This window comes from Gossypium hirsutum, chromosome D06 (assembly GCF_007990345.1).
Source record: "Gossypium hirsutum isolate 1008001.06 chromosome D06, Gossypium_hirsutum_v2.1, whole genome shotgun sequence".
Taxonomy (NCBI): domain Eukaryota; kingdom Viridiplantae; phylum Streptophyta; class Magnoliopsida; order Malvales; family Malvaceae; genus Gossypium; species Gossypium hirsutum.
Genome location: NC_053442.1, coordinates 23,483,236 through 23,499,188, shown reverse-complemented (window position 1 = coordinate 23,499,188; position 15,953 = coordinate 23,483,236). Strand labels below are relative to the sequence as shown.

The window sequence follows — 15,953 nt, the reverse complement described above, 5'->3', positions numbered from 1 at the left end:
CATGACACCGTTCGAACATTAATGGAGTCCAATTTCATGCCTTTGTCATTAACAACAGGATCGTCCAGATCCAGTGGCTCCTCTGGCCTTCGCCTAACCTTTTTTGCCAATCTCCTTATGTTGTCTCCCACTGAAACCGTATCACCATTCCCAGATTCCATTCTAGAAGATGTGTAAAAAACAAATATATATATATCAACAAACCAAGCACTAAAAATTATGAATTGATTAACAAACCATATCACAATTTCTTTAAATCAATAACGATAATTTCATGGAAAATAAAAACTTGTTGGAAATTTTATACTTTTAGAAATTATTTAATTCGCCACATCCCGAATACTGAAAAGAACTCTTTTAAAAATAAAAGGAAATATATTCTAAAATTATTTTAGTTTGTGGCACCTTGAGGATTTAAAAGACCAGTTTTAATAAACTAAAAGAAATGTATTTATTTGTTTAAAAATTAACTAATCTGAGACATTCTAAAGATTCCAAAAACATCTTTTAAAAAATAAATGAAATTTATATATTTTAAAATTGCTTAATGATTTTCATGAGGATTAATCTCAAATAAGTAACCACTCGAACAATGAGAACAACACAACTCAATGCACACATACAAGATGCTACGAGAGACACATAGTCTACATAATTACACACACTTAGGATAGGAGAAATGATTTCAAGTCACATATAAAACACGACTATACACATCTAACATATAATTACAAATACATATCAAATACATATGATATGCACCTTCAAACCACACATAATTTAATTACATAATTGCACAGATATATGTAGAAACACATGGATATATCTATACACAGAGATATATGTAAAAACCGAGGTGCCATGAGAGGAACATATGTACATGTAAATACCACGATAAATGGGGTATCAAAGATCCAAAAGTTTTGGGTTGAAAACTTGGAGTGACGAGAGAACTAAACTTCAAAATTTTCGATAGCAAGTCCTACTTCATAATCATGGGTACTGCTTTTATCCTCTTTTTCAGATTTTGCTTGTAGGTGGTGAACTGAGAGGGTTGAGGGATGATGAAAGTTCAAGTAGTGGGTGTTGGAACTTATGGTGAGATTAGAAGTGTAAGAAAGTGAAAGTGATCAAAGTTGTAATGCATGAAGGGCTTTTACCAAAACCCCATCTCTTTCTCTTTTGCTTTCCTCTACTTTAGCTTCTAATGGTCATGCTCCACTTCTCCCAATTCTCTCCTTCCTTGTAGATCTTTCTCAAAGTCTCTTTTCCCCCTAAACTTTTCTTATCTCTTTCGATAATATCTATTTCTTCTCTCTCTTTTAAAATATAATAACTTTTTTTAAGCTAAAAATATAATAATTAAAAATAATATTAGTATAATAATAGTAACTTCAAAATAATAATCCCTTCGAGATCATCTCGGACAAAATATGATTGTTGGCATAACTATTGAGGTTAAATTTTGTTTTTTTCACAGTAATATTAAATGAGTACAGCATTTTCGTATTTTCCCTTAAAATTATGGTTCGACAAATCAAGCTGAAAAGATAAAAAAGAAAATTATGCTTACAGCTTTTGGAAATTAGATTTTAGATGAAACGATTTTATTATTCTCACTTTTTTATTTTAAAATTACATATAAAGTGTACACTTTGATACATGAATTTTAATTTAGTATAATTATACACATAAAACTTTATTTGTGGTTCAAATGTATATATGAAATATTAATTTTGATTTAAGCATACATATTTTAAAAATATAATTATTTGTGTATACAATATATAAATATAAAAAAATGTTATACCAACAATTGTATTAATAGTTTATGAATTTTAAATCAAATTAAAATTTTATATATAAAGTTGCATATTAAATTAAAATTAATATATAATTTTAAAATTTATCCTAATATACTAAATAATTGAAAGTTTTCCAAATTATTGTTTTTTCATACGTTTTAAACATATTATTATCGAGCCAAGCTTTTTCTGACAGTAGCGTTAAACTCGCCTTAAATTAATGTTAGAGTTATTAAACAGAATTACATAAAAAGCCAGGCCCAATGAATTGGACTTTAAAACGGGAAAGGTGATAGTGCCTAGATAATGCGATGGAAATTAACTTATAGGAGTTAGGGTCCATAGGATGAGCCCACTCTAGATTTATCCATTGGGTAGGTCCGCTTGAATTCTTTTTAAAATTTTTAGTTTAGTTCAAATCAGGTTAAAATATAAAGTAAGATCGTAAAATATAGGTGTTTTTGGGTCTGATTCGGGTAGAGCTCAGCCAAAATTTTAGGCTCGTTTACTAAGCCCAAGTTTGAAAATTGAATCTAAAATTTTGTCCATATCCGACTTAGTTAAAAATGTTAAAATTTGAATTCGGCCTGGCTGCCCGTATTAAATTTTTATATAAATTTTTTAAAATATATATAATACATCAAAAATATTAAAAATATTAAAATAAATATTTCCAAAATATTAAAAAAAATTAAAAATATGTATACTTAAATAACATTAAGATAGGTGCAACTTAACAAGCAAACGTCTCTAAAATAGTATCAAAATTAACAATAAAATAATAGTTATACAATATCCAAATAATAATAATATGATAGTAAAATGATAGCAATATAATGATAAAACAATAAGAAAATAGCAACAAAACAGTAAAAAAATTAAAAAAAAAACAATTTTTTTTTAATTTTTACAAATTCAAACTAGACTCAGGCCAAAATTATTTTTCTCGAGATCTAACCCATTTCCTAAACAACTTAACTGTAGAGTTCTAAAATGCAAACCTGCATATGATAATTGTGTGTTAAGAACCCAAAAGCTCTTGCCAACCGTGCGAATCGCGAATTTTAAAGCAAACAAAAGCTTTGTTTTTTTGACATTGTGAAGTCACCCTTGGATTCCTAATCCCAAAACCATAGTTTGCAGATTCCATTGCGTACTTACCTTATCTTTTCATTAACAACTTGCAAAGTACCAGCAGACAATACAGATAGACAGACAACGAGGAAAGAACCAAAAATCTCCCTAGACCAAGATTCTACTTTTTATAGGATTTTTATTTTAAATTAAGGGCATTTTAAAAAGGTCAATTTCTTCTATTAGTCCCTACACTCTATGTAACTCGTGTATTTAGTCTTTATACTTTTATTTGGTAAATTTTAGCGATTGTACTTTTTTAATTTGATCAGTTTTGGTCATTATACTTTAGAGTAGTTGTTAAATCCACTTGGTTAATTTCTATAATTAGTTTCATACTATGCGTAAAATTATAAATTTAGTTAATATTCTCCAACTGGATCATTCTTAGTCCCTATAATTTTTAAACTTCAAATTTTCAACCTTGATGCAAGCAATAGCCATTAAATCCATTAAATGGCTTTTATATGAGTAATATGTAAAAATAACAAGCTAATATGACACTACACATGTGATAATATGCTTGTCACATCAAGTTTTGGAAATAGTAGATTAATTTGATGAATTTAGCAACCACAATTTAATCATGACTAAAATTTTAAAACTATAGGGACTAAAAATGAAATTAAAGTTTAATGATTTAATTAACATGTTACACGTAGTACATGGATGAAAAGTAAATTTTAACCCATTTCTAAAATACATGGCAAATATGATCACATATAGTGTATATATTACAAGTTTTTAGTTGCAACCACAATTCAATGGCAAGATTGAGGTCTTGAGAAAAGCAAGATCTTAGGTTTGAGTCCTACTTATATAGACCATATATGGGCAATTTGTGAGTTGAATTAGTTTATTGACTTGGCTAAATAAGCCTAATGTGCCATTTTTGTTTTTTTAATTGGCATATTAGCCCATTTTTTTCGAAATTTAGGGAAATAGGCCGATTTTGGAGAGAAAGTGTGAAAGCACGAAAGTGCGCCTAGCTCGGCCTTCAATTTTTTAAGGTTAAGGTTTTTGTTAAGAATTAAAGTTTAGGGTTTAAAGTTTTAAAAGTGAAACCGTTAAAGTTTATAAGTAGATTTGAGGGGGCAGGGATGCAATAACGCGTTTCATAACACATATTTTTCATATGTCATGTTGGGATAGGACCATTACCTTAGAAACCCATCTTATAGAAGTTAGGTTTCGGGGTGACAGTACTTCATACAGTCACGGGTTGAAGTCTATATAGAGGTCCCAATTGACGGCCGTGATACAGCCACGGGTTTGAGTATAATTGAGGGCCAGTTAACGTTTGTTATGCGATCACAAGTTCAAGCTTTTTGGATACTTGCAAATAATGCCTTATATATACCATATATAAGATTGAGGTCATAATCATAAGGAAAAACGAAGGGCTTTTTGGTGTAATCAACATAATTTTTTTCTCTATTTCCAAGTAACTGGTATCTTTAACCTTTAATTCTTATCCGAAGGTTGACACCGAGGTGGACATAAGAAGGCTCTTAGGAATGTTTCGGCACAATAAAGGTTAAACTTGGGTCGGCGCGACAATGGTTGTAGTTATTAATATATTGTTTAATAACGGCAACTGTTGTCACCTCGAAAGGAGCATCACCTTTACTACACCGCAATAGCCGATGCCCGCCAAAGAGCCTTCTTGCATCCACGGCGGTGCTGACCTTCGAATAAGAAGGAAGGTTAAAGATAACGGCTACATAGAAATGAAGAAAAAATTACATTGATTATATCGGGAAGCCCCACAGTTTTTCCTTATGATTATGCCTGCAAACTTCTGTATTGAATTTATAAGGCAACATCTCCGAGTAGCTGAAAAGTTTGAGTTGGTGTCCGCATAGCAACCATCAATTGGCTCCCAGGTTATACTCCTATACATGACCTCATAACTATTGCTGAGACCTCTATGTAGACTTTCACTCGTGACCATAGAAAGAAAAATCACCCCGGAACCCAACTTTCATAGGATAAGTTTTTGAGGTAATGGTCTCATCTCGGTAGGATATAAAAAATAGGTATGTTTCAGAGCGATATCACCTCACCGTCGACTCAAGAATACATCAAACAGGAAATTTTATTAGCGACAAAATTTTTTAACACTGAAGTGGGGAGGAAAATCGAGAGAGAAAAATATTATAAAGTGGAGATATGAAGGTCAAGAGAAATTATGGGTTTAAGGATGATGGAGTATGAAGGGAAAGCCCCTTTTTTATAGGTGTGGAGGCGAGTGAGATTGGGAAGAAGAAAACCACGTGGCTGAAAACGTGTCGCAAGAGAGGTGTTTTCATCAAATATCTAAAAGAGGAGCCTTAAATCTTACCCGGGATCAAGGCACTTTTGTCAAGTTTTGAGTGGTGGTAGTAAGAAAGCTCACTTAGCTAGACGAGCTTTCTTACCATTTCCACTAAAAGCTTAACAAAAGTGCCCTTCCTCCGGGAATCTCGGGTATGTTTTGAAACATGTTATGAACACTAAAAACCCTTTGAAGCACGTGTTTGATAAAATTAGTTGATTTTTGAAGCACCCTTTGAAGTACGTGTTTGAAGCACCCAATTTGTAAGCGGCCCTAAGACCAGCAAACTCCTTCTTTAAATATTTGAACACTATTTCAATATGAATGTTCACGTCTAGTTCAGCCCCATTGTCCTCTGCTTCTGCAAAGAATCTCATAAACTTAAGCATATGTTCTTTGACTGGAGTGTCGAGTTTCTGCTGAGAGTTACCAAATTTGTAATAGTGGATTATCAAGCCAGTGCGACTTGGCCTCTGAGAAAATCCTCCAAATTTGTCATGATTTCTTTGGCAGTATGAAAATTCTCGTGTTGTTTTTGCAACACACTACTTATGCTGGCTAACATATAACATCAAGAAATCGAGTTAGAATCTCTCTAGGGATTTCTCGCTTTGGGCTGAGCTTCAAGAGGGCATGTTTCATCAAAAACGAATTTGTGTTTCTTACAATTGAGAACTATTAGCAAGTTCCGTTTCTATTCTCAAAAGTTATCCCCATTCAATTTGTTATTAGTAAAAATGCTAATAAGAGGAGTAGGAGACATATTTGAACTGAAAAGTAAAGATTCACTAATTATTATCTTTGTATTAAGTAAATAATTTCATTCCAGCAACATATCAATAATGTAGTATGATGTATGTGTCTTGCATTAAAACCTTAAAAAAAACATTTTTCCATTACTATGATCATTCTCACACCCATAAATCATGTCACTTTGGGGTCTCATGATTAACTAGCAAGAACATGGATTACATCCAATCAGTTTGTGAATCTTAATTCTCAAGACTCCATACAAACCAATGATCGTTTAATGTTTGACCTTCATCTCTAACTTAAATATCGTTTCTTAGGAAACTATTTAATAAGAGAAGATCTTAAGTGTGTAACCATTGACTTAACACCCATCATGAACAAGCTTTCATTTGTGAGTCATCTTAGGACAATCTCACTGAGAGTCATGCATGACTAGTTGTCCTTAAAAGGAAATCTCATCTAGTGAACCCACATGATAAAGTTTACTTTAAGGTGCGACCAGGGTAGGAACCAGCTCGAAACTTTACCAAACTATCACTTAGGGACCATCAATGGAGGTCATAAGTCTTGTTAATGGACCTTTTCCCACTCAATATTTTAAAATAATATGCAAGGTCTTTTTTATTTCATATTTCAAGAATGTTTATACAATAGTCCTAGTGGAATCCTTACCTAATCTATATGACATAATTTCAATATATGCATGGCATGCTATGACAATTTTATAATATTCACATTCATTTATTCACAAGAATCAATCAATCATAAAACAAACATTTCTTCTTTTGAGGGAAAAACCAAAGAAGTGAATGTGAATTGTGCACTAAGTAGGGTCTCAGGAAAGGAGGTGAGTCAAATTTGACCGCTTAAAAATCAAGCATTTCCTAACCAGAGCCAATCTTAAACATGCACATTCTCATTACCACATTTCTAACAGTAACCGAATAACCTAAAGAAGTGAATAGAACAATACAACACTTGTATTTTCTCATTACCACACGTCTTATTTTTTAATCGATCAACTATGGATAATCTCATATACATATTACAATTATAACATTACATAATATAAATATTATAAACAATTATAAAACAGATATATAAAGAGATAGATAATTAAAATAAAATTGTCAGTCAAGGCTTCCATTGTTCTATTTCTAGAAAATAAATGAAAAAATCAAATTACATAGATTTTCGCCACAAGGCATTCCTTGGGTCTTCAATGGCCATCACTCCATCTTCTCCTCGTCATGGACTTATTTTGAAAAAATTACATTTAAGTCCTATATCCTTTCTGGCAATGTAAATGTTCTTACAATGCCACTTATCATCAGTTTGAGCTTATACAATCAATGAGCTAATATTTTCTTGTCACAATTTCACTATGCATGCAAAATATGAAAGATAGAAATACAAAAGACATAACAATGAAATGTAAAATTTATTTATTCATCATTCAAATACATAAAAAATAATTACATATTTACTACAATATGGACACAATTCCCAAAAAAACATGGGGTTAAAGAAAGGAACAGAAATATATGGAGGGAATTAATTGGAATGTGGTCAAAAAATCGGTTGCCTTTGCTGGGGCGATTGTCGTGGCCTATTCAGACAAAGTTGCCTGCTCCTCACCTCTATTGACAATAGATATGGCTTGTCGACGACTCTAAACCATGGCATGTACTCCAAACAAGTCTCCATGTTTGATAAGAAAAAAATATTCACGAATTGGTAAAAATTTCATCCTACAATTCTAAATGTCGATATACTCTTTGTGGAAATCTCACCAATTTTTATTGGTCTTCCCCTACAAATCAAGCTTGTGCAGTGCTTCAATGTCTTGCAGCGGCGACGAAATTTTTTGCCTTCATTCAAACTATCACATCACTTGATCCGATTTGTGCAGCTCCACCATTGTGTAAACTATCAATGGCACCTTCGCGTCCCACATACTCTAAATGGCCAAAAATTCGAGCTAGATGCATTTTATGATATCTCGATTGACGTATGGCATCCATTCAAACTATAGTGCACAATTATAAATTTTGTTATGTATAGAATTTTAAACTTCAAATCAGTGCGTAATTATTATAGGTTTGAAAATTTCAATAATTAACCTCGGTTTTCGAGCGTTAATCTAACATCAACTGGATATCTTCAAGCTGTTTCGGTAGTCCCGCATAACTCAGCCCATGGTTACACCTACTCAAATAATATGTTAGTTCAAACATATAATAAATAAACAACATTTACTATATTAACTATATATTATTATCAAATGAACTTTACCCTGTAACCAATGAGAATGTATAAGGGTCATTCACTCAGGGACATAGAAATGGTAGTGCCACCACACCCATGACTGTAGTAGGAGTAGACAACCACCGATTAACATCCTATTCGGTTTCGTCACCCAACACAACTCCCTGTAGAATGTGGCCAACACGACTAATCCACAACTTAGTCATCTACATTCTTTGAAGTCAACTAGGTGTAGTGGCCACCTTATGTGTACCAAATTTTAAGATTTATCGGGTATTGGAATGCCCTCGATTAACCTCAAGATGAATATTCGTGCATATTGTTCTTTGACGATGTCAGTCCAACTTTCTTAGGAAGTTGTTTGAAATTATTTTTTCAACCACTTCATATCTATCTGGCCACCTTGAAACTTGTTCGACACCTTCCCCAAAAATGCCTCGCAAATGTCCTATTCATTGAGAATGACTGACCCATCCACCGATAAACCGAGTTGTAAAGCTACGTCCTCAAGTGTGATTGTACACTCACCGCATGAAAGATGAAATGTGTGTGTCTCGAGTCTCCGTCTTTCCACCAACACATTGATAAGTGTAGGATCCAATTTGAAGCCTCCGAGCATACGAGATGCATGTAAAAATCTCGCATCTTGTAAATAACCACGGGTTCGTTCTTTGGGCTCTTTAACAAATTATGTATGAACCCCTCCAAAACACGATCATCCGCCTATTTATATCGACAGAATAAAATAATTTAAAATCTTTTAAAAATAAAAAACTTTAAAATTAACTTAATTAATAATAACAAGATTTAAAATTTTGCCTTACCATTATTGATTGAGCGGTAGAGATGTGCTTGTTGTCGAAAATAATTAGAAAGCTTGTCATTCGTGAATATTTAATCGAAATTAATAATATATGAAATAATAAAATAAAACTATAATAGTTTTAAACAAGTGTATTGGAACATTTCGCTCAACACTTGAGAAAATTGAGAGAGTTGAGAGAATTCAAAATTTAGAGAGAATAGAGAAAGTTGGATTTGAGTGAAAAGAATAAAAAATGGTATGGTATTTATAGGAAAAAAATAACCGTTGGCCTTTAAAAATTTTTACCATTGGCTTCGTTTAAATTCTAGCCGTTAGAGGAAAGCACGCCCAGTTGGATGCGCTTTCACACTCTTTCACCAAAAACGACCTATTTCCCTAAACTTTAAAAAAATGCCTATTTGGTCAACTAAAAAAAACAACATATTTATCTAATTTAGCCTATTGACTTAGCTAATTAATTCAATATTTGTAATGATTGATTATAATGATATTTGTTAGTACAATATTGATATACTTTTAAGTAGTAACCTTAAAAAACATGTTAATCCCTAACATCTTTACCCTGCTATCAATTTAAAAAAAAAAGATGTTAATTACACTGGATATCCTCAAATTATGTCATAGATTTTAAATTTATCTCAAATTTCAAAACATTTTAATTGAATCTTAAAACTAGCAATATTGTATCAAATCAGGTTCTATCAACTTAGTCATTAAATGCTAAATCAAATTTTATACATGTTTACCTCTCGCATGTACAACTTATATCCAAGGGGCAAAGGCAAAAATTTGGTGTGTTGAGGGTTGAGATAAATTATAAAATTTAAAGAGGCAAAACTAAAAATTTTGTGTCAAAAAGCCATATATTGATTTATTAATTCTTTTAGATGGGCCAAAATAATATATATTTTTTCAATTTATAAAACGAGCCAAGGCCAGTTTCTCCTCGGCTTCCTTTGTATAGATGAATTTCAAATTTGGTCTGGGTTCTACATATGCTTCATGTCTAATACGAGCAAGAATTAAATACCCAACTCCCCACTGAGCTAACAAAAAGAGATATCATTGGTATCGATGTTTTGAGGACTTAATTATGCTCCATTTGGAAACATGAATTTGGATTTCATTGTTATGTAAATGGTAAGATTGAAATGCATATAGTTTGAGTTCAATACAATATATAAAAACATGAATTTGTTAAATCTAAAAATATTTTAAGAATTTTAAATTCATTACTAAATAAGCATCAAACAAATCCACAAATTTGAGAAATTATCATAAATGCTACATTTTTAAACAGCTAACTACTTAATTTACATTATTGTTGAAATTCAAATCCAAGATCCAAATGCAATCTTAGAGTTTTTTTTTCAACATTAATCATATTATAGGTTCTTTTCGTATTTGTTCTATTTTATACAATGTCTAGAACTACCCATAGCCCATCCTTAACCCTTAAATAGGAGGATAATGCGCTTCAGGGCACCTGAACTCACGTCCTCCTACACTGGCAACAATATCGATGCTAATCGAGTCAAAACCAATCAAACTTTAGAATATTTTGAAATTCAAGATTAAGTTTAAGATTTAAAAGTTATACTTTGAAGACTACTAATGGAATTATCCCTTAAAAGAATTAATAGGGTAAGCAAGAAAAAATAAATTTCATTACAAGATTATAAACGGATAAGATTTTTCATGTACCCACTTAAAAGTAAATAAATTTGGGGATCAGGTGATTAACACCCACCCAGGTTCGGCTAAAGGTGCTCATGAGTTAAGTCGGGTCTAAAAATGATATTAATATATTTTATGTTTGTACAAGCCCATTTTTTTTAAATTTTTTAAAATATTTATATTATTTTAATTTAATATTTAATAATTTTTATTTATTGAATTTTTTATATAGTAATTTTAATATTATTTTAATATTTACATTAGAGTAGTATAATATATTTACTATTTATTTTTCTTAATGTGTTATAAATTACATAATATAAAGTATTATAAAGTTAAAAATGGGTTGGGCCAGACCAGGCTTAGGGCTTGAATGTTCATGCCCGAGCCTAGTTCATATTTTAGACGAGCCAATTATTTTTGCCCATGCCCATTTTTTGGGTATAATATTTTTTACCCAAACCTCCTAAATTTCGAGCAGGCCTTTGCGCCTAAATGGATAACCCAACTCATGAGCAGGTTTAAACTCAACCCCCTTAAGGCAGAACTTTTAAAAGAAAATGTAGTGTCTCGATAATAACCCTAAATAATAAGTATTTATTAACCCTAAATAATAAACAAAATCAAATCATTATAATGCAATAGTAACATATTCAAATGGAATCAAAATTAAAATGAATCTCAACTGAACTTATTTTTATGAAATTTAGAAAAGAAAATCACACAATGAACTCAAAATTAGTCAATTGATATTATTGTCAGTATAGGAGGACGTGAGTTCGAGGGTACTAAAATATGTTTATCTTCCTATTTAAGGATTGAAATGAGCTATGGATAGTTCTAGGCATATTTGTATAAAAAAACTCAAAATCCATGATGTTTGATTCAGACTTTGGTATGAAATCTAGATACGATTTAACCTATTAAATTGAGAATTATACATAATTAAAAGTTATTATTCAAGAGGATAAATACTAACGAGTAATAATAAATGTCACTTGTTTTTCTTGTAAAAAAAATCAAAAGTACTTATTCAAGAGATTAAATACTAACGAATAATAACCAATGTGGCTTAATTTTTTTTTTATTATAAAACATTTGAATGAAAATAGAGGTTACACAATTTAAATTTATGCTAAACAAATATCTATTAAAAAGTTTAACTATTAATCCGCACAAATCAAGACAAAAGTCAAATGTCTATTTTAATTGTATAATAATTATTTTATTACATGATCCTAAATATTGTGAAATTAGATATAATGATGCTTTTTGTTAAGACGAAAGCAAAATTAAAAGTTATTATTAACCCTAAATTTGTAACCATTTAACTTTTCTGTCATTTTAAGTTTCTCCTTGTGTCACTCAACATTAAGAAACGCTTTTCATGACAATACGAACGAAATCACTGGGTGTTTTTTTTTTTGTCCTAGCGTTGCTTTTTTTTTTTGGCTTATAAATGTTTTAAGTAAAAAAACCTGATGTACCTCCCAATTTCGAGTTTAAACAAATTTATCCTTCTAAAAAAATAAAATAGTTTAACTCTTTTCAATTTCGTTAATCAATGATTAATAACAATTACAAGCTATGTTATTGTAATGACAAATTTTACCATGAATTTTTATATATTTTATTAATTTATTCTCGATTCTAATTATTTACTTTAATTTAATCTAATACTTAAACCTTTTATTATATTAATTCTAATTCTAAAAAATATTATTCTAAAAAATCTAAAAAGAATATATAAAAAATAATTTAAACTTCGTACTAAAGGTCAACCAGATTGTATCATAACAAATAAAGAACTTTAATTAATTACTTAACCTTGTCAATTTTATTTCTTTCCTTTTAATCTTCCTTCCTCCTCCACCTCCTAGCTTCATCACCATCACAAACGCCAAGCTTCGTTCAGGCCACCACCACCTCTACTCAAGCTTCGACCCAGCGCCGTTCACACACCTCCACCGTCGTCATTTTCCAACTGAAGCTTCATTAACACCAAATCTCACTAAATGGTAAAATAGCAAGGACAGAGGCGAACCCATCGATACAAATTTCAAAAAAAGCAGTAAAAAATGAACAAAACTCAGCTCAAATCATCTACAGAAACATGCAAAACACAAATTAAGAACATAACGAGTAAAAATATTTTGACATGTCTATGCTGATTAAAACATAGAAACCCCAAAGGGATTTTTTAAGGTTAATTAATCAATTAAAGTAAAATTATTTATTTTTCAATTTATAAAAATTAAAAGAAACAAATGAGATTTTAAATTATATATTTTTAATACACATGGCATTGACCCTTTAATAATTCATATATATTTTATAAAGTTCAAATTATTTTATTTTTTATTTTTAATTTTTTTAGATTTAAAAAAATATTTTTATTTATCTTCTTCATATAATTTTTTAAAATTAAAATTAATTTGACAAATATATAAATATTGAGAATTAATTTAATTTAATTATTAAAATTGAGATTAAATTAATAAAATATATAAATATTGAATGTAAAATGTATTATATCAATTAATATTATATAAAAGGGATGAAAAACAATTATCATTAATCGCTACTTTTAAAATTGATAAAAAAAATAAATTATTCCATTTTTTAAAAAAAGAGTAATTTTCTCGAGAGAAACTGGAAAGATTTTTTCACAAATTTTATAAAACCGTTAAAAGGAAATTTACAACAAAGCCATTTCACACACACACGCTAATCCTCTAATCCTTGAAAATGAGGTCACTTGCGATGCTCATCAGTGGCCGGATAGAATCCGGCGAGAACTTCCGAGCGAACAAAAACAGATCACGCCACCGCATTAAGGTTGGATCAGAGCCGTTGATTCCAGCATCGTCGTACCTAGGCTTATCATTTCTCAGCCTCACGATCAACTGGGGACCCACCTCGGACGCTGCGTACATGCGCGGGTGACCGTTGGAGCTCCCGTTCCAGTCCACGTGCGTCAGGGTACAAGGGACAACATTACGCGGATCCCGCATGTGGATGAGCGTAGGGAAGTAATTTTCTTCCGGATAACACGTGTCCCACACCAAGCACGGTTGGTTGAACTTGGCCCAAATTTTTTCATCGCTAACGATAACCCTTGCGTGCTGACGTGTCAGGGACCAAAACTGGGACCCAATCCGGAAATCCTCCAACTTCACCTCCGGCAACATCACGTCCGGCCCACGCGCCGCCCACCTGTCGTAGCTCCCGATCTCGTTGTTCAGAATCTCGATGAAGCTTTTCTCGGACTGGGTTAGGGTTTCGTAAGTAAAGTTGAAAGAGTGAATGGGTATGCAGGAAGCGGACAAGAGGGCAAACATGTGATTCGAACGGTCGTGAAGCAACGCATGAGCCAATAACCGCCGTGCCGCGGAGATGAGAGTAGGGGTGTAACGGAGGGTGGGTTTTGAAGGGATGACTCGATGAGCGAACACACCCGAGAATGGCGTTTTGTAAGGGTAAGTTGGGTCGGCATGGACGTAAACATTGAAGAGGTTTTTAGGGGTTTTATTAAAGTAAAGCTCCCAAAGGGGAGCGAAAGGGAGAGGCGACACAGTTAGGAACAAAAATGCGATCTTTTTAGGTAAGCCGGGAGGTGTTCTTGAGTTGACTCGGGAAGCGGCTGGGAGGAGTGACTTGTCATCTGCTGGTGGTAAAGGCGACGGTTTGACGGAGAATCTTTGGTGGGTTTTGGCTGCGAGAGCGAAATCTGAAACAGGGTCGTGCTCGGAACCTCCGTGGATCGTGGTTGTCGGAGAAGTTATTGTAACAATAACGACTAAAGGCAAACAGAGGATTAAAGCACAAAAGAGTGACAATGGTGTTGGGGACAACATGATTTTACTTTAAGACGCTGAGAGGGAGAGAGAGTGTGTAAGACATTTAGAGTGAGAAAAAAGTGGGATTTGAGGGTTTTTTACTAAATTATTATAAAAAAATAAAAAATAAAAAATAATCAAAATATAATATTTTTTTATTTATCAAAATATACTAAAAAAACAAAAAATAGAAAAAAAACTTGCATCGATTTGACAACTCCCTGGTGGAGGGAAAGTCATTGGCGACACCAAAGGTGCCAAAGTGATTGGCGACACCGATGGTGCCAAAGTCATTGATGGCACCAGTGTTATAATGGGGCCGATAAGTGGTGGGGGGAGAAGGAGAGAGAAAGAAAGAAAGAAAGAAATGAAGGAAAAGAAAGAAAAGGAAAGGAGAGGAAAGAAAGAAAAAGAAGGAAAGAAAAGGAAAGGAGAAGAAAAAAGAAAGAAAAAGAGGAAAGAAAAGGAAATGAGAAGAAAAAAGAAAGAAAAAGAGGAAAGAAAAGGAAATGAGAAGAAAAAAGAAAGAAAAAGAAGGAAAAAAAAGGAAAGGAGAAGAGAAAAAAAAGAAAGAAGAAGAAGAGGGAAGGAAGGAAAAAAAAGAAAAAAATGTAATTTTTATTATAAATTTAATTTTTTTGTAATATTTGTGTGTTAAAAATTTATGTTATGTACATTATACGTATTTTATTATTTTATTTAGCATATATAGTTTATGAAATATATTTAGAATGAAAAAATTTATGTGTACCAAGCCTGAATCTGACTCGACCTGGCCCGACCCGACCCATGAACACCTCTAATAGTAATGTATAAATTATGTCATATAGGTTTTATCTTTTTTTTTTAAATCTCATATATATGTGTGCGCGCATGCATGTGTAATATGCATTTGACTTAGTGATTATCACGTATGCTTTGCAATTATTCTTCAATTAACAAAAATAAAACATATGATTTTTTTTTTACAAATGCTTAAATATTTTGATATTTTCATTAGCTACAAGCAACTATGGTGAAACAATTCAGAATTATATTTGCAAGAATATTTTACTAGTTTTAGAAGCAGTGCATTTGTTATAAGGATTGTTGTAGAAAAAAGATGAACACAACAATATGCTTACGCAGTTTGGTTTTCCTACGTCTGCGGAGTCTTGCCTACAAAGATAATTACACCTTGTAGGACAAGTGATTCAAGTTCTAACACCTACTAGTTTAGCAATCTCACTTTTGTACCAAAGATCTAGATCTCTCTCATCTAAGTTTTCCTCTTGAAAACTTAAGGTTGAAAACCAAGTAATTCACTTGCTTTCACACTCAATGCACTCACAATT

The 15,953-nt window shown here is 31.9% G+C and overlaps 1 protein-coding gene across 1 annotated transcript; it reads right to left on the bottom strand.

Annotated features, from left to right (window-relative positions):
* Positions 1 to 13,426: 13,426 nt before the first annotated feature.
* Positions 13,427 to 14,838, bottom strand: LOC107900352 (glycosyltransferase BC10). The gene has a single exon (XM_016825981.2). The coding sequence runs from the start codon at positions 14,635 to 14,637 to the stop codon at positions 13,516 to 13,518; it is 1,122 nt and encodes a 373-aa protein (XP_016681470.1). The 5' UTR covers positions 14,638 to 14,838; the 3' UTR covers positions 13,427 to 13,515.
* Between the last annotated feature and the right edge of the window lie 1,115 nt (positions 14,839 to 15,953).